Below are 20,507 nucleotides of genomic sequence, written 5' to 3'. Positions count from 1 at the left end.
AAGGGGTCATGCATTGTGCCCTTGTGCCCACTCACCCAATCATTACCACATCTTGTTGGGAGCTCCAATTTGTCCACATTGCTCGGTCATCAATTGCCAGCACCACGAGATTGGCCCTACTGCCTCCTCTTACATCATCTTTTTATTTCTTGCACTGCCTTGTGCCAAGCCAAACCCACTGCTTTATCATAGTTAACAAAAGGTCCTGATGTTACTGAACACTTCACTCCAGTGCCCTTAAAATTTCTTTGTTTGTGTGTAATTTATTACTTAAGAGAGATATTTTTTAGAAAGGAAATATAATAAGGTAAATAATTTAGGATTTAGTTTGCTTGGCCTTTGAATGTAAAAATATTTTACTTGTGCATCTAATGATAATGATGTGTTGCCACATATTATTTTGGTGCAAAACTATAATGACTATAAAATTGGGGAAAATTAATTTAGCTTCATTGGGTAGGTCCCTACTCCTACATAACCGGCTGTATTTAAATTGAGACTCTTTTAAAATCTTTTTTATGGGGTGAGAGTGAAAAAGCTTGTCAAATTTATTAGGTTCATTGAAACAAAGTGTGGACTATTGGCCTAAACAAAAAGGAGGTTTAGGAGTGGTAAATTTAAAAGCTTTTAACCTAGCTCTTTTAATGAAGTGGTGTAGGAGGTTAAGAAGGGTTGTGACATAAGTTTTTGGTTAATAAATATGGATTTTTAATGAAAAAGTGTTTGCGGCGAGGGTGACTAAAGATCCGACTTTGTAGACGGATATTTTTAGCATTGAGAGGCATGATGAGGTGAGTGGTGGGCGGCGGAGTTTGAAAAGAAACTTATTTGTTTGGGGGGTAGAGTTAATGGAGGAATGTAGGTATTTATTATTTAAAATTACTTTGTAGGATAATACGGAAGATGTATGAAATTACGACCTTAATTTTGATGATATATATATATATATATATTGTAAAAGAAGCATATGTGCTCATATTAAATTTTGAAGTTGTAGCAAATTCGCCTTTGTATATAATTAATTGGAACAATTTGATTCCATCGAAGATTTCGCTATTATTTGAGTGAAGATTACAAAATGATCACCTTCCAACTAGAAATAATTTAATACTCAAAGGGGTGCAAAATTAAGCTTGCCTTTTGTATGCAGAGTGATGCACTTTGAATGAAATATCCAAACATTTGTTTTTGGACTGCTTTATTGCTGGTAAATTAAGGTCGGTTATGAATTTATGTGTTGACAAACGATAACTTCTATCATATATTGGAACTTATAGGTCTAGCCCTCAAAGAAAGCAAGTAAAGGAATATCTTCATTTGATATGGTTAGCTCATGTGTGGTCAATTTGGAAGCATCGTAACCATGTCGTTTTTGGTAATGAAAGCCTATCAGGTTCATTTATTGACATAGTTAAATTACTGATATGGTCATAGATTATGTCTAAAGTTAAGGGTTTTTCTTATATTTACCATCAGTTAAGGGTCTAGCCCCTCATAGTTTTTCTTATGTTTGCTGATATATATGGTCACTTAGTAAGTAGTTTTATCTAGTTGAGGAATGTTCAAATTTCTAAGAAGTTGCGATCCTCTAAGAATAAAAACAATTTATCCATAATCATTTTTTATTTGGTAATACATCCATTGAACCCCATGATTTAAGCGTCATTTCCATTTCGTAAAACACCTCCAAATCCAGCTCTTCCTAAAATCCACCAAGATGCTCCCATCAATATTTAGCATTGCACAATCCATGGAGGAAGGATGACACACTGCTAGTAAATTAAGAGGTTTGCGAGATTTCTAACACACCAAGCATTTCAAGCTAATTTGGTTCTGCTTTAGCAATATCTTAGGTTTCAAAGTAGTGAATAAAAAGAAGTAGACATCAGTTTCATTACCCCCTTTTATTAATGTTCGTTTTGTTTACACAGGATCCCCAATGGAAAGTCCATTAAAATTTGATACAATCCTCAATAATAGCTCTGACAAAAGTGGGAGATTGCTGATGAGAGTTCAGAGTGTCAAAAAAGACATGTGTTCCAAATTTATGGCGCCATAGAAAAAAAGTTAACAGTAGCCGTGGTTGAACAATTTCACCGTATCACTTTATCTATGGTGCCTTTGATTAGGAAAACAAAATTAGTATATTTCTCATCCACCTTATAGGTCTAAAAGACTTTTTCTTTAACCCCTTGTCTAACCTTTTTAACTAAATAGACTTATAAAAAAGTTTTAACATTTTATATTTAACAAAAGAGTCTAATCTAACATGACCTGTGACGTAGACTAAGTCATAGATCTTTACATGATGGTTGGGCATATTCCCACCTTCAAAGGACGGCCTTAAGAGAGATAAGAAAGAAAGAGTTTAGTCAATTTTTTTTTATCATTGCAATCATCGAAGAAAGTTGAGAAGAAAATGAAAAAAATTTCTTTGTTCCCCTCCCTCTTCTCTTGAGATTTTTATTGTCTTGTTTTAAAAGACTCTTTCAAATTTTTAACTATATTAATTTTGTTTTTTTTTTGTCAAGTAGTCTAGTGGCTAGAGAAATTCACCTTAAAGATGAATAAGTGAGGTGTCCGGGGTTCGAACCCCAATCCCTGCACATATTGTGCATTATCCCTTACCAAATGAGCTAAGCTCATGGGAATTAATTTTGTTTTTTAACACCATACTCTTCTAACATATGATCAGTTGTCCGCATATTTTTACTTATAGTACCAACATTTTTTAATTTTCATAATTTAGGCAACATGATAATATATACAAGGACACATGAAACAGTAAATAATTTGTAAGGAAAAAAAAAACAGAAATAAAATCGACTCCATTCCTTCAAAAAAGTAAAATTTGACTCAATTATTCACCCAAAATAAAGAAAAGTGTTATTTGAACAATCATTTATATATGTTGATAATCTGTAGGACAACCTAAATATACAAAGAAATATGAGTATTTGCACAAAATCTAAAGCAATAGAAAGAAAAAGTAAAAATAAAATGTGAGTATGGAAAAAAAGTTATCACTTTTCAAAAAGTATTATTCAAATTTCATTTCTCAAAAACAATTAACAAATGGTGCATTGAGAGGGAATAGTCAAAGGGTCAATTTGATTGGAATGTCAATATCTCGATTTCATATATATAGGATCATACCTTTTTTTTAAGAAACAAAAATGGAATATATTAATAAAGGCGGTAAACCCTTTTTAGCACATATATAGGACCATACTTACACAAAGAAAATGATTTCTCTACTTTCATACACCCATGTATTACTTTGAGAGAAAAAGAAATAGAGAGTTACATGGTAAATATGATACATAGATGATGTGATAAGAGTAGTGAATTAAAAAGAAAATGAGATGTTGAATAAGTGTTAAAAAATAACGAATGTTAAACATAAGAGCTCCTTACACACAATGATACATGAAGACGAACTAATAGTCAATTCTATCGGAGGGCAATTTTATTTAGTTCATAGAACATAATATATCTTCAATTTAAAATTATTTGAAATTTATCAAAAAAATAAAAATAAAATGGATTCAAAGTTTGCAAAAAATATGATTTAGCTTTTTAACTGAGTATAAAAGGGGGAAGAACCAAGCGAAAAATTCAAATAACAGTCGGAAGAGTTTAATTTTATCTTTATAAGATGAACAAACAGAATGTTCGAGGCTTGAACTTCCGACCCTTACATATAATATATGTAATGTCTCTACCAACCGAGTTAAGTTTATGTGTACATTTTTTGCTTCTTATTATACTTTTATTTATTTATTAATTTCTCTTTTTTCAATTATTTTCTTGTTTCTTCCTCATTGCCATTAATAAAGAAATAAATAATTTTATAAAAGTCATTTCCTAAACATAAGTGAGGTCCTACTGCTTTAATGTCACCGGCAAATCTTACAATATCTAGTATAGGAATGGTAGAAATTGTAAACTAAGCTTGCTTCAAGGTTTTTGCCGCCACCCAAGAATATTTAATTACATCTAATGAAAATAATGTCCTCCGTCAAAGAACAGCACCGATAAATAAAATTAGGACAATGCTAACCGGTGCCCTGAGGCACTGGATAAGGAACAATAAATAGTAATTAAATAAATAGATCTTATTTAATTCATCTCAATTAAAATATAATATATGTTAACTAATTAAAAATAATAAAAGCTATATTCAATATTCTTTCAATATTTAAAGGTACAACCATTAATATAGAGACGTGTCCTTTCCATTCCATCTGTTTACACAACCATATGACTGCTATCTATTATCTCTCTGCCATCATCAGTACTATATTCTATTCTGCAATTATTATTCAATTTTTTTTTTTTATGATATTTCTTTTATACGCTCAATTTATTGGAAGTCCGAATTTATTAGGTATTATTCAAACTTTTTTTTTCTTGTTTTTATATGTTATTGTTTTAACATCACGTAAAAAAAAATCCCTTGAGTAAAGTTTAAAAAAAAAATTATTAAGAAATGAAGGCCAGATATAATGGGAATGATTTCCGAAATTGAAATCACAAAAAAAAGAATGAGAAGCATGCGTGCGTGTGATATTTAAATGTGTAAAGGAAAGAAAATATACAGTATTAAATACAACTATTTCTTATTTTAATTAGTTGACATATTTTACATTTAATTGAGATGGATTAAGTGAGATTCATTTATTTAATGCATATTAATTGTCATTATCCAGTGCTCCTGGGACACTGGTTAACAGCACCTATAAAATTATAATATATCCCTAAAAAAAAATTATAAAATAGTTATTTTTTCCACAATTTTTTGGTACAATGATATTTTAAGTATATGAGCTGGAAATGAGTTTAATTTATATATAGATTTAGTTTTAAATTTTTTGCACATACAATCATTGATATGTTGACATATCATTTGGTAATAATTATGACAAATCATATACTGCATTTTTATAATGACCATATTTTTATTTTTTGAGAAAACAAAATAAGTTCATCACTAAATAAATTCCAAGCACAAGATGTGTTCACAAACGCAAAAGTACATATCAGCGTCCCACCACATAACATAAAAACAAACAAAACAAAATACACACCAAAAACTAAAAAACACAGGGCAAAATACATGCGCAACAAACCAATGAGACCAAGAACAATAAATCAAAAAAGGGTAAGGATCTTCTAAAGCAAGTAAAGTAAGAAAATCAAAGGTTGTTATGGTAACAAACTCATGGTTTGTTATTATATATCTATAATATCGATCTTTAATTTGTTAATTAAAGATTGTGATTATCCATTTTACATTACACTCTAAAATTGGTAGGGGAAACAATTGATTAGGGTTTGTGAATTTTTGTAACTTGAGAAATAAGAAACAATTAAGGAATGAGAAAGAGAGAATGAGGGATTAAGAGATTAAGAGAAAGTGAATGTGAATGCACTAGCTATTATTCATTGAGGAATCAGAATATACACACAAGTGTTCCTCCAATAGCTTTCACACCAAGTAATTACTATAGATGTAACAATCTTAGCTAAAAACAAGAAAATGGTTAGTTACTTAGGAAACAAGGAAATTACCCTAAACAAACTTAACAAAGAATAAAAGAGATTTGAATTACAAACTGAAATTCCTCCTTAATTCAAACTCTCAAAGCAAACTACTCTCAATTCTCTTCTAAGCTTCAGAAATTGGGTTCTTTTGACTGGTTTAGTGCAAACATCAACTACTTGATCCATTGTTGAGCAGTATTTTCAACCTTGATCTTGCATTTGTTCACTTGATCCCTCAAGTAGTGGAATCTAGTGTCAATGTGTTTGCTTTTACCATGTGCAATAGGATTCTTAACAAAGTTAATTGCAGACTTGTTATCTATCAGAAGCTTAATATGATGTTTTAGCTTGATCATTAAGTCTTCTAGCACATTCTGCAACCAGTTTGCTTGAAGAGTTGCAGATGAGCCTACAACATACCCAGCTTCACAGTTTGAAAGAGCAACAATTAACTACTTCTTAGATGACCAAAAAATAGGCGCTCCTTGTAGCATGAGCACAAAGCATGTAGTGCTTCTTCTATCTATTTTATCCCCACACTAATCAGCATCTGAATAGCCTTCCATGTCGAGCTGCTCAGTTGCTTGTACCACAAGGAATAAAATTCCATATTGCAATGTACTATTTATGTATCTTAGAATCTTCTTAGCTGATAAGAAATTAGTTTTTAGAGGGTTACTCATGAACCTGCTAACAATTCCAACTAAGTAGCTTATGCCTGGTCTGCTTTGACATAAGTACCTCAATGAACCAATGAGCCTTCTGAACATAGTTGGATCAACACCTTCATCTTCTTCTTTTACTTCATATATGATGTTAGCATCTGCATGAGTGATGGTTGAGTTGCAATCTAACATATTGAATTTCTTAAGAATCTCACTAGCATAGTCGGTTTGATGGAGTATCAATCCCTTTGAGTTTATGAGGATTTCCATGTCTAATAAATTAGAAAGCTTACCTAAATTAGTCATTTCAAACTCCGACCTCATGACTGATTTGAAGTCTTAAATATCTTGCATGCTGCTTCCGGTTAGCATAAGATCATCTACATACGAGCATATATTAAGTAAGCTTGTTCCTTCACTCCCTTTCGCATAAACTCCATGATGAGCTAGGCATTTCTTAAAACCTTGCTCAACAAAGAATATGTCGATTTTTTTATTCCAGGCTCTAGGTGCTTGTTTCAAGTCATACAAAGCTTTGTTCAATTTAAATACTCTATCTTCTTTCCCTTTGATTCCGAAGCCACAACATCTTCATGAGAAAATAAAGCTATAATATTTATCGTAACGGTTGCTTTTTCCTCTTGACTAAGAATTTCAATTAATATATTTTATTTTAACTTCCTAAAAAAAAGAAACATTCACTTGCTTAAGCTAAGAGGTAAGAGGTTCAAGAAGTTAATGAATTAGTTTAAAGTTGAAATACTGACAATAAAAAATATTAACATAATAATAGTTAAATACTAAAAATAAACACTATTTTTTCATTTTAAAAATCATATATTATATATAAAAAGGTGTGACGTGGGCAAGATGAGGAAGATTCCCGCAAGCAACGGCTGAGATTGAGTGAGAGGGTTGACACGTTTCGTTTATCTTAGAGTCCAATTGCCACCATTCCTTCTCAGTCACACACACCCTCTCTGTTTTTGTGTGAACTCCACCCATCTCTCTCTCTCTCTCTAACTAGAACATGGTTTGTATTAGAATTTCATAGATGTATATAGCTATAACCAACTATTTCTAACATCAACACATAGAAATATATAGCAGATTAGAAGAAGAACATGTTGCTTGGAAAACGTCCTCGACCACCAATTATGAGAAGAACAAGAAGCATGAGTGGTGGTTTATCCGTGGACATGCAAGCACATGATCAAACCAACAACTTAGAATCCCATCATGAAAAAGAATCAGTGATGTCTCATCATAATCCTCTGCAGCCACATCCACACCATGATGATCATCAAGAACATGGCATCAACATCAAGAATCCACATACGGTTGTGATGGGAACAGAAACACACATTCAAAGTAAATTAACGGTGTCTGATGAACGTTTAGTGGGTAGTGCAGTCATGTTCCCTTCACACACTAACAATATTATTAATCCTTTGAGTGCGAGTGCCCATGATGTCATACATAGTACACCTCACTTTCTCCGAACTTGTGGCCTCTGTAATTGTCGTTTGGCTCCTGGTCGAGACATCTACATGTATAGGTAGGTATCCATATTTTTCTATTATTCATTAGTATTTTTTTTCTGTGTGTAAACCCTACTCTGCCTAGGGCAAGAGTCTTCGTAATCCGAAGTTCAGTCGAAGGTGAAGTCAGGTTTTACGAGCTCCAATTCTATAAGAGTTAGTTATGTTCAAATAAATACATCAGTTTAAATGTCTGTTTTGTTGACCTAACTGTCTCTTATGTTATTAATACTTACAATATGTCCTTCATTCTAGTAGTTTGACTAGTATACTGCTTGAAGCAAGCTAGCTTTCTGTTTGTTCATTATATCATCTGATTAATTAATTTTATGTTTAGAGGAAATTGTGGTTAATTAGTGTAATTAATTTTGTTTCTAGCTGATTAATGATGGAAACAAAATTATTAATTTCAGGGGAGATACAGCATTTTGCAGTTTGGAGTGCAGGGAGCAACAAATAAAACAAGACAAGAGAAAAGAAAAGTGGAAGATTGCCTTCACCAACAAAGAAGACCACCGTGTATCACCACCGTGCACGGCCACTGCAAAAGCTTCTACTGCTGCCTGTACTTGAAGAAGGGTTCACTGTTCAGGGTTGCATACTTGAATAATAATTATAATAATGAGTTATTATTATCTCATAGAATATTAATTAAGAATGAACAAAGTGTCACGCTTACCATGTCATTCATGTGTGTGTGTGTGTGTGCTGTGTGTACTTAATTACGACAAAGAAGGACCACCTCAATTCTCCCTTTGTCTCAATCATTATGCTCCTTATGGCTTTTTTACACTTGTCTTTGCCAGTGATTCTTATTAACATAATTTTCTACTACAAACTTTATAAAGAATTGTTGCTCAATTATTAATTATTACTAGCTATTTCAACTTTACTGCTCTGAAATCTCTATATAATTTCTCATATAATCTTACGATGTTATCATAAATTCAAGTATTTTCTTTAGGTATATTTCAATTTTATTATGTTTTTATATTGAGTCTAATTTGTCTTTATAAGACGAGATATTTCAAACTTTATTCTATTTCATGTGAGACTTTAATTTTCTTTCCATTGCACCTCTCTTAGACTATACTATTAGACTTTGGTTAACCAAGTTTGAAGTCTTGAACTATTTATTTATTTTTTTGCTAAGAACAAATGATATAGAAACTTGATTTGCTCACCTAATGCAATCTCCTTCCCTAATTTTTTAATCGATACAGAAGGTTCGAACTTAATACTTAAGGAGTTTAAATTTTAAAATCAAGATTCACTCAAATCAAGATATTATTCTTGGTATTATATAGAGAACCAATTATGTTTTTTTATTTTTATTTTTAAGATTCAAATATGTCTTCTTAACCTTACATAATGAACCACACAAAACACATCAAAATCACGCAAATCCATTATCTTCAAACAATCTAATGACATAGGATCTCGTAGATTTGTAAGGTTCTAAATATTGATGTATGTTGTCTGTAACCGTTGCCAACGACTACTTCTATAGCCACACCATTAACCATATAAAAGATCCTTTGACCGCAACTCAAGAGATACAATATCTATGATTTAGCTTCACACTCTTTGCTCTCTTGCTTATTTAAGTGTTGGAGTGTTTGCAAGTACAAACTCACATCTCGACTGTTGATACTTAATACAAGTACCCAACTTGCATCTCGACAGTTGATACTCAACAATGCCATCATTTTAATAACTCGAGATCATAACTCAATCAAAACGTTTTTTTAGTCTCCGTAGATACTACTCTCATCACATACAGTCTCATACAAGAACAATAACAATAATTTATACTCCATTAATTTGCTTCCCTTTTTTAATAAATGAATTTGCTTCCCTTTATTCCACAAAGTCATACATCAATAGTATATTTATTAAAAGTTTTATGACGCACGGTATTAATACTAGCTAGCAAGTCCAATATAATAGAATCTGTTACTTTTACAAAGTGGTAAACGTAATTGAGAGGCAGTTGACAAAATCAAATGCAACAAAACTAAACAAATGTTGGACCCACTCCAAAATCGTAAAAGCCATGTAAATGAGCTATCAACAAAAAACAAGAATCTATAACTTTAATTTTTTTAGTCCATTTCTTTATCACCCTCTCATTGAGTGGTAGATCTTAGGGGCACGAGAGCATGCACATTCTTTTCTCTTTTGTTTTTTCCTCCATAAAATAATGGAAAGTTCAATAAAATAAATAAATGTGATTAATGAATGAAGGAGATTGATGGTACATTAATTCATCATACCTCTAAAGATCCAAGGAGGAACTTGGTTTGGTGACGCCAAGTCGCACTCTTTATTTCTTTTTCCCTTTTCTATAATGTTTTTATTTAGAGCCTTAAAATATGGTCACTTAACACTATCGTTACATAATTTAGTGTCACTCACAACACCGGCATTACTTTAGTATGTCGTAATCTTTTTTTTTTTTTTTGGAAACTATGTCTGTAATCCATTATGGTTTTTTTCATATCAAATATACTAATGACTAGAATTTACTTTTAAAATAAATAAATGGGATGCACGAAGTGTGAACTTTCATGTATATTACAATACATTGTCTCTTAAAGTTGAGTTATGTTCATGTGGCAAAATATAAATTAAATATTCTTATGGGCTTAACTCAGTTGTTGGACAATGGATAATATATGTAGAGGTCGGCGTTCGAATTACAAGGATGAAATTCAAAAAAAAAAATTTACAGAGGAAAAAACCGAAAATAACATATTTTACAGGAGGGTAAAACACTATTAACTCTATTTGATTTTGCGGGGTTAAAAATTAAATTGATTGATTTTGAAAAGAAATAAGTAGAATGAAAAATAATTTATATTTAAATTTATTGAGTTAAAAAAATTGAGACTAAAGATCAATCTTAAAATTTGTACCCGCAACAAAAAACAATCTAAAAATTATTTCTACAAGAGAATTCATTTCCAAGACACTCCATGTAGCACCACACCACGTTAAGTAGTTTTCACATCTTAAAGAAATCAACAATGAAAGATAAACAACCCTATATTTTATATACTCTTTTAAAACCTCATTTTCTCTATATTTCTCACTTTCTGTCATATTATCAAATTATCACATTTATTATATCATTCTTTTTTCTTCTTTTTAAAAGTTAATAAAAATACTCTAGATCTTTAAAATATATTTTAGTTATATCGATGAGATTTAGGTATAAGAATAGCGTTAAAAGCACCATAGCCAATCTACTCCCGTAAGAGAAAGAACGTGTTCAACTTTCACTTTGGGGATCTCTTTGTTGATGGTCAATCGATCTTTAAGTTTGACGCTTGCCCCGACCCTCGTGAGCTCCCAAAATCGAACTCACCTAGATTATTCTTCATAAAAAAAATATTAAAAGCACCATAAGTGTATTTAATAAAACACCATGAGTTGAATACTTATACTCCCTCTAATATCATATGATACTGAACAAATTTAAGTGTACCATAAATGAAATGGACTGAATTGGGGTCTTGTGGTGAAAGACACCTCTGTAGGGACGTGGGAACACACATAAAGTCGCAGCTCTTTTTGTCACACAATAGGACCCTATCATACCTCCATTTCAAGAGGTCCCCTCCTCCAATTAGCGCTTTTGTTCAATCAGTGACCTTGAATATTCAATCAAAATCAGTGCACTTGAAGGTAAAATAAAAAGAGCTGAAGAGAAAGTGAAAGAAAAGTTAACAAAAAAGGTAAAAAAAGAAAATGTGTGACTGTAAAATGCACTAGTGGGTAACAAATTGAGTTGATCAATTTTGAATTCACTTTATAGGAGGAGCCCCACAACAAGGAAATATACCTAGTCCTAAAAGTGAGAGTGGAATCACAGACATTATTTTGACATATTTAGATCGGTAGAACTATATCTTAAGTTCAACGTATGTTATTCATATTCTTTTGGGACCGTTTTATTGATCTCTCTGTCTCCAATCTAATCTCTAATTATCTTGTTTTTCTTTTGACAAGAATCTAATTATCTTGCTATTGCAAGGTAAAAGAGGATTTAACGAGAATCAAATTAAGATTTGTATGTGATACAAATGGAAATGAAAAAAGTATTTGATGTTTCGTGTCACTTATTGATTGACATTAACAATTTAGATGCTTTATTAGTGGGAGTGGGAATAGCAAGAACATGCTCTTTCTTGAAGAGGTAATTAATTATTAATTATTAATTATTTACAACAAGCTGACATCGATGTATATTAGCAAGTTGTTCTTGTTTTGTAGTGATAATTTACAAAATTTGTTTATCATGTTTAACTGATGTCACTGATGATAAGTGTTAGATTATTACATTAATTTTTTAAGAAATCATATTTGAACACATTAGTTTTTATAATAAAAAATTTAATTTGTTTAGTTTATTAAAATATCTTTATTAATGGTCGTTAGTGAAACAACTACATGGATATGAGATACAATAAATAAAAGTATATCAGTGAAAAAATGTAAGTAATTCTTTATTGATATTTTTAACGACATAGTGTAACATCCTAAAAACCCACATATTATTTTATAATAAAAATACATTAAAAAAATTAAACATGCAAGGGTGTCACACCTCTTCTTCAATAAAAATACTTCATTTAAATTAAAAACATAGCAGCGGAAAAGTTCTTGTAACATCAAAGTGATTTTTCACATTTATAGTTCCAAATCAAAACTGAGTTCAAAAGATTTTTAAAGCCTAGTCTAAAGTAAAATAAATCCCCAATCCCTAGTGTCATAGATCAGAGCATCGACTCAATAAAGACTCCCAAAAGCGATACACAAAAAGGAGAAGGCTCCAACGCCGTCCTCCGAGACTCACTGCTTCTAAGATCTTCTTCCTGCAAATCTACACCACAGGGGTGCAGGCGCCCAACCCGCCACTAGAGGGTGAGAATATATTCAACATAAGAGATGCATAAACACATGTATAGATTCGGATAAAATAACACAACAATTACATTTAGACATATATGCATCATAGTCAGATAACATTCACATTTAAATATAAAATTTCATTTAATAAAAAATCAAATAGGCATCAATCAACATCTTATAAGAACATATAAGCATCAACAACATTTAAGAATATCAAGTAGACATTAATAAAATACAAATCATTCGCACATAATCATATATCAACATGTCATTGAATATCACATCTTTAAATACGTACACATCTTAAAATATCACTTCTTTTAATTACACATCTTCAAATAGACCTACAATTATGTATGCAATGTCTCTAACTCGACTCTATATGCATGTGGTACCGGTAGGCATGGCAACAAAACCCATACCCGTGGTTACCCGTCCGAACCAAATCCAATTTGACGGATTTTCCCCGTTTTGACTGGGTTTGGGTATGAGTATAGGTTTTCCTCGATCTCAAAATACGGGTATGGGATGGGTAACGGGTATATAAGTACCCACCCCGAACCCATACCCAAACCCGTCCCAAATGTAAAAAATTACTTTATGTTGATATGTAATGTTATTTTGTTTGATAATTGTTCTGTTAATAAAAACTATCATTGATATTTAAAAGATTAACTAAATCATTTTGTCTAACAAATGTGAAAGTGAGCTTATTGTTGGATAATGTATTACAACGTTGCTCTTGGGGATGCAAAAAAACTTCGATTTTTTATTAAAAAAATTATTCAATGCGAGGACGGGGATACCCAAACCCGTCGGGGATGGGGATGAGATTCAATTTCTCATCCCCGTTGGGTATGGGTAGGGTAACAGGTAAGTATATGAGAATCGGGTATGGGGACGGGGAAGGTAAAACTCGTCCCCACCCCGCCCCATTGCCATGCCTAGGTACCGGTTTTGGATATCAGAGTTATGAACTGGTTTATCCCCCATCTTTAAACACATCTTTAAATCGGACTGACCATGAATGCATGAACACCAAGTAATGTCTCGACAATGCACATCTTTAAATGACTCGACAAATACACATCATTAAGTAGCATCATCGTCAAATATCACATCTTTATATAACACATCTTTAAATCACACATCTTCAGAAAAACACATCTTTATATAACACATTCAAATATCACATCTTTATATAGCACATTTTTAAATGAAACATCTTTATATAATATATCGTCAAATAACACATCAATGCATAAATCATCAATATCGTCAAATAAATTTACTCATCAATTCTCATCATTAATACATAGTCAAATAATTCTACAAGAGGAGAATTTAAATGGTAAAATCACAAAGAACAGTCAACTATGCATAATTATATATAACAAAGCTTATGTTTCTAAGTTATACTACGTTTATTCCCTTTAGGAAGTTCTAGTCAAGTATTAGGTATGAAACTCATAATCCATTAGATTAAGACTCTAGTCAGGTAGGTACACATATAAATAGGGAAATAAGTATACGAAGGTACATGCATATGTAGGCAACAAGCTACGGCTTAATATCTCTTTCTTTCCTCTATTTATAAGCTCTAATTGAGTTTGTTATCAATCTTTTTAGATTATTATATAGGTTTGTTATCAATCTTTTCAAATTACTATCTGCACCTCTATATTTTGTTATTATTCTTTCGTAACTACACCGCCTTGCTATTCACACTCCCCTCTACTTAAATAATTAAAACACTACTCAGCTCACTAACTACACCTCTTTTTTACTTTTACTAATTCACCTCCGTTCACACTCTACTTTCTTATTCTCTCTAAAAACTCTATTTTCTTCCTAAACATTATTTTCTCTCACTCTTTAACAGACTAACCAACCCATTTACTTTCTCCTTACATATTCTTCCAATAAATATGAATATTTAAATTAATACTACCTAAAAACATATACAAATACTAACATTAATACTAATATTATCTAAATATAATATTAATAAACTAATATTAAAAATCGGGGTGTTACACATAGTATAACAGAAGATAAATACATATTTCAATTAGGATAGCATCACTACAAGAAACTTGACATTTAGTGACAGCCGAAAACCATAGGTAAATATCCTTTTACCGTAGGTATATGCCAAATTACCTATACCTACGGCAATTTTTTTCGTGATGGATACTGGTGTTATACCTACGGATTTGAGCCGTCGCTACAGCCTATAGTTACGGAATCTATAGCCGTTGGAGAAAACAATTATGTTTTACCTACGGATTTTTGGCGTAGGTATAGAACTTAATCAGAAATGCAAAAACTTTTTACCTACAGATTTGGACGTAGGTATAGAACTGCAAATGGTTTTTACCTACAAACATTTCCGTCACTAAAAACTTGCCGAGACCTATCATTTGTTGGTATAAATTTGTTACCGTACGCATTTCATTGCAATTAATGTACACATCACATTCTTGATGCTATATCATTTGAAAATTTTATTTTATGAAATTAATCAAATTACAAACTAGGCAATTAAATGGATATATTTTGAAATCAAAAACAGATTCCATACCATATATATTGAAGATTAAAACCAATTCTTTCAAACATAGAAATTAAAAAAAGCTAAATCATGTCAATCCTATTGTACTTTAGAGCATTAACCAAAACAAGACAAATCCATATTCGGGATACAAAGCCTTATATATAACTATGTCAATAGAGAAAAGAACCAAAACAATGTCTAGCCTAGTTTCCAATTTCAAATTTTCATCTTCAAGTCTCCATATTAGCCTCCTCATCTTCACCTACAAGAAATAAAAAGAAAAGATGAATAATAACACAATTCAACATTGAGAATATCACTCCTAAAAAAACAAAGAAAATATTAACAACTTTAGTGATATTTAATTGGATACCATTTTCATTAATTTTCATTATTGCTTGGACGAGGGGAATTCAAAGGGTTAGGAACACTAGAAGCATCAGTAACCTATATCACAAAAAATTGAAAATTGCAGATAAAGATTAGTATTAAATCAAGAGTATTGCTAAATGGTTCGAACCACCACATGCGAAATTCAACGAATTGTGTAACTCAAACACAAAACCAACATTGTTTTCATAAACAGGTAATTATATAAATTCCATGTTCTCTTAAATCAATGAAGCAACTTGTAGTTTTATATGAAGATTAGAAAATTCAGAAGTACCTGTCTAGCAACTTGCATTATCTCATTCACATCTTCTCCAGAAAATCGACTTTGAATCAAAGTCATGACATTTGCTAACAAGCCCTCCATAGTCTTAACTCTATCACGCAGCTCTTCATTTTCAGACAAATCAACCTTTGATTTTTTAGATTTAGGTAACTTTCCCATACATCGCACGCGCCCCTTCTTTGCAGCTCCTTGTACTTTAGAAAATATGTCATCCTTCCAAGACATAGAACCCTGATTGTTTTGAGTTGATTGAGATGTTCCAGCTTCATTACTATGTTTTTTTAGTTCTTCCTGAAACCCAAAACATAATTAAAAACAGTTGGCAATCATGCATGAAAAGGCACGAGAGTTTCTTGGCGCTGCTATTAAAACACAAGCAGTTGGCAAAACATAGTGACAAAAATATTTACTCAAGCATTTAATTTGTTGATCTTGTTGCTAACATGCTAAAGCACCTAAACTATATTTTACAAGCCACACAACAAACAATACTCTACTCACTCATGGTTTTCCATATCTCACCAAATCATAACTACTACAAGAAATCAAACAACAGCAAGATATCATACTTTCAAATGGTATAACAGGGATTCGATTCAAAATTCAGAAAAACAGAGAATCATTATGCGTTCCAAAAATGTTAGATGCTTACAATCATTCTTGCAGCTTTTTCATTGACAATTGACCCATCTTTACGTGTGCGAGTTTCAATGTAAATATCTTGACGTCCAGGCATCACTCCTTTTCCCTTTTTCATCTAAAAACCAAACAAACAGGTTATATGTTTATTGTTTTTAAATACAACTCATCCAATGAAAAATACAAAAATCAAACCTTTTCATCAATAAATTTTGGGAGACTTTTTGTCCCCATACAATGGACATCCTGATACTTGGCACGATTTTGTTTATTGATTGCGCTCGCTTTCTACAATTGGTATAAAATATTAGTCATAATAATATGCATTTTAGTGTATTACGTATAATATGTATGACTTAGACTTACTTTTGCTTCATCAGAGAACCAATATTCAACCAACCCACGATATTGAACTTCGTCAATCCTAGCATCACGTAACTCAATTCCAGATACAATTTCATCTACTGTTTTACTTGGGTCAAATCCAGTTGCCTTTAAATCACCCTTCCATTGTCTCCATTTTTCATTCAAATCAGATTTTATCATTTCTCGCAATTCATCGGTTATTGGAGGAACAAACTCAAATCGTTTCTACACATTGAGAGATGTTAAATAAAAAATGTAAGTTATATTACAAATTCTGATACACAAATAATTAAAAAACTTGCAAACTTAATACCTCTATTTGTTTCAGCATCGCTTTTTTATTATCTGAGGGCATATCTTTCCAAGTTTTGATGTTGATGGGTGCATATTGAGACCTTCTAACAATACTACCTAAGTAACGAGTAAAAGCTGTCCCTTCATCACCAATTGGTCGTCCAAAGTTATCCAACTTAACAATTATGAAATCATCCTCCATTTCCCATATATCTAACATTCTTGTTGGACCTCTACGTCGTTTAGGTCCTACATCCACAAGTAAAAGGAAAGACATAATAACATAAAAACAAATTCAAAGAATTAACAAAACAAACAAAATAGAAAATGGTATATAACATTTATACCTTCCACAATACGTTCTTCTTCTTCTTCAGCTTCTATGTCAGAAGGAATTGAGTGAGATTCTACAGACTCAGGCATGACACTTTCTGTATGACTAGGACCAGAACCAGTTTCTGCACCATTACTTCCTTGCACATTGGTTGAGTTTGAATTAGTGGGAATGGACTGTCTTCCTTCATTACTATTTTCTCGATGCCCAATACTCAATTTCCTTCTTTTAGCCATTGCTGCTCTAAATATGAAAATATTTTTAAAATAATCTCAACTCAATATATTAGCACACAAAGTAATATTAAGATGTCCATAAAGCATCATAACTAAGTAATTGTAATATGAGTTACAACCGTAGATCAAAACAAAGTTACAGACTTACTCCATCAATTTAAGTCAGAGATGTATAATACTAATATGTTTGGTTTTATATTACCTTCACAATATTAGTATCTCACAACAAGAATATACCTTTATTATATACATCCAACTAACTACATCAGTGGACATTGATGAGTGATGACTTATAAGGAGAGACACCGAAGCCTAACCAAACAGGGAAGAACAAATGCAGCTCAGTTTCAACACTAACACCTAGCATCTCTACCTCTCTCATTAATTGTTTCAACTTTCTGTTAACATTCAAACTATATGCGTCATTTGATTCACACCTAGTTCCAAATGGTATAACATAAATAAATGACATGTAAATTAAAAGTAATGTGGGGCTAAATATAGCAAATGAAAATTCATGAAAATATGTGAATGAGTTACAACTGTTGATTTGGCCATAATTGCTTCAGTCTCGCTACTTCGCTATTTGTCTTTTTAACCAGTTTTTTTTACATATGTCTTTAGTTCATCATTGTCATTACTTTTCACAGAACCTCTCTTTATATTTTCTTAAATGGAAAACTAAGTTAAATCAAGATCTTTGATGACTTAAGAGGATAAGCTAAAAACAGCTTATGAACATGTCATAAGCTGTTTTCATAAGTTTTTGCCAAACAACAGTCTTACAAAACTATTAGTTCTTGCCAAAATCAAGTTATATTGCTTTTGCATAAACTATTAGCTATTTTAATAGCCTATCTTCGATGACTTATGAGAATAAGCTGAAAACAGCTTATGAACATGTCATAAGCTGTTTTGATAAGTTCTTGCCAAATAACAGTCTCACAACACTTATGTCAGTATATAAGAGCAAATACATCAACCCAAACACTCCCCAAACCTACTAAATCTCCTTGAAAGATACCCTTAAAATAAAATAACTTTTCATTAAAATAATTGTTGCTGCTGTGTAAAAATAAACAAATCAAAACAAATCAAAAAATCAACACAAATCAAAAAATAAACCTACTAACTTTCCTTGAAAGATAATTGTTACTATCATACTAAAACCATAATCAAAACAAATCAAAAAATCAACAAATATTATAGTAAAAATAAATCAAAAAATCAAGTGAAAATAGTGAAAACCTAATAACAGAATTTTGTCCTTTGATGACTTATAGAAAGTAAAAACAGAAGAAACGTGAAAATTGATGACTTACAGGGTCTCGTTTGCTTTGAGACAGAGGGATTTGACTTCAGATTCTTTCAGTTGATCTTCAAGAAATTCGATTTGGGTGTGAAAAGTGTTGCAATTTGGGAACGGGGAAGAACAAGAGAGGATGAGGTTTCAATCAGGGAAGAAAAGGTGAGGTTTTGATTTGGCCATTTCAGGATTTGGAAGAGTGAGATTTTGATTTGGATTCTGAAATGGGTGAAGAATGAAACCGTGTTATGGAATGGGAAGAGTTGGGTTTTTTTTTGTTTTTCTTAGAGCTTTTTTTTATATATTTTCAATTTAGAGGTGGAAAAATTGGAAAAAGCGGGATCTTTCCCGGTCTATAGTTTTCATTAGGCGCGCTCTCTTGTATTACTTTTTATATATTTTTTTTTTTTAAGATACCTATACCTACAGCCACTTCCGTAGGTAAAACATATCAATACCTACAGATTTTCGTCCGTCACTATAAACCTCCGTAGGTATATGCATACCACCTAACCAGATAACACATGTGAATATTCATAACTTTTCAATTCTTGTTTTTTCTTTTTTTTTTAAAGATAAATTAGTCTACCAAAATTGATAATGAAGATAATCGAATTTAGGAGTACATTCTTTGAACCCAAACCAATATCAAGCAAAGCGGGAAGCAAGTCGCAATTGTATAGAAATTAAAAAAAAAAAGTCTCTGCATTGATATATGAATAAAAATATAGGCATGTGTATGAATTAAAAAACATCGGTCCCCATATTAATATATAAGTTAAAATATAAACACATGTATATTAAAAAAAAATATGTTCTCTTATATGAGTAAAAATATAGACATGTATATAAATTACACAAATAAATATGTCTCCGTATTAATATATGAGTAAAAATATGGACGCATGTATAAACATAAAAAAAAATAGATGTGTGTATTAATATATAAATAAAAATAAACAATGAGCCGATAAAAAAAATTAAAAGAAAAGTATGCCACACCATGCCTTGTTCAGGTCCGCCCCTGCAAGCAAACTAATTGAAGTGGGTTAACTTTTCAATTGCTGTTGTTGCATGATAGTCACACACAAGTTCCATCTTTTGTTCTTCATAACCGCTGCGGTTGTTGGCTTCCTTTTCACTCGCATTCCCCTACCTTGGTTGTAATAACAGTAGCACATAATTTGAGTATCCTCTCAAATCCTTCTAGAAGATGGGGAGTGTATACTAATTATGCTAGGCATAATGTGATTCGATAAAATATTTACTAACCCAAAAAAAGGGTATATATGGATTGCAACGAGTGCATAGTTAATCGGAAAATTTTAGGTGAAAATGCATTTTGTCTGGAATAAGTTTTTCCTCAAAAACTTGTTCTAGACAAATTTAGATTTAGGTACTGTTTGGTCAGATTTTTTTTCGGTCTAAA

At 31.6% G+C, this 20,507-nt stretch overlaps 3 protein-coding genes across 5 annotated transcripts; 1 reads left to right on the top strand and 2 right to left on the bottom strand.

Annotated features, from left to right (window-relative positions):
- Nucleotides 1–6,086: 6,086 nt before the first annotated feature.
- On the bottom strand, nt 6,087–6,482 carry LOC112420243 (uncharacterized mitochondrial protein AtMg00810-like). The gene has a single exon (XM_024778993.1). The coding sequence runs from the start codon at nt 6,480–6,482 to the stop codon at nt 6,087–6,089; it is 396 nt and encodes a 131-aa protein (XP_024634761.1).
- A 683-nt stretch (nt 6,483–7,165) lies between these two features.
- LOC11416116 (FCS-Like Zinc finger 5) lies at nt 7,166–8,645 on the top strand. Of its 2 annotated transcripts, XM_024780153.2 has the most exons (3): nt 7,167–7,511; nt 7,542–7,770; nt 8,167–8,645. In XM_024780153.2, the coding sequence occupies exons 1-3, from the start codon at nt 7,337–7,339 to the stop codon at nt 8,324–8,326; spliced, it is 564 nt and encodes a 187-aa protein (XP_024635921.1). In that variant the 5' UTR covers nt 7,167–7,336; the 3' UTR covers nt 8,327–8,645. The 2 variants fall into 2 exon arrangements, with proteins under 2 accessions (XP_003601999.1, XP_024635921.1); XM_003601951.4 differs by having other exon boundaries at nt 7,166–7,770.
- A 6,667-nt stretch (nt 8,646–15,312) lies between these two features.
- On the bottom strand, nt 15,313–19,354 carry LOC112420329 (uncharacterized). Of its 2 annotated transcripts, none has more exons than XM_024779180.2 (9): nt 19,095–19,354; nt 17,550–17,779; nt 17,222–17,451; nt 16,909–17,133; nt 16,738–16,830; nt 16,556–16,660; nt 15,895–16,194; nt 15,601–15,674; nt 15,313–15,489 (listed from the first exon to the last, which is right to left on the bottom strand). In XM_024779180.2, the coding sequence occupies exons 2-8, from the start codon at nt 17,770–17,772 to the stop codon at nt 15,609–15,611; spliced, it is 1,242 nt and encodes a 413-aa protein (XP_024634948.1). In that variant the 5' UTR covers nt 17,773–17,779; nt 19,095–19,354; the 3' UTR covers nt 15,313–15,489; nt 15,601–15,608. The 2 variants fall into 2 exon arrangements, with proteins under 2 accessions (XP_024634948.1, XP_024634947.1); XM_024779179.2 differs by having other exon boundaries at nt 17,550–17,774.
- Nucleotides 19,355–20,507: the final 1,153 nt, after the last annotated feature.

The sequence above is a fragment of the Medicago truncatula genome, chromosome 3, assembly GCF_003473485.1.
Source record: "Medicago truncatula cultivar Jemalong A17 chromosome 3, MtrunA17r5.0-ANR, whole genome shotgun sequence".
Classification (NCBI taxonomy): Eukaryota; Viridiplantae; Streptophyta; class Magnoliopsida; order Fabales; family Fabaceae; genus Medicago; species Medicago truncatula.
The sequence above is the reverse complement of the archived record's forward strand: the minus strand, read 5'-3'. Positions and strand labels throughout refer to the sequence as shown.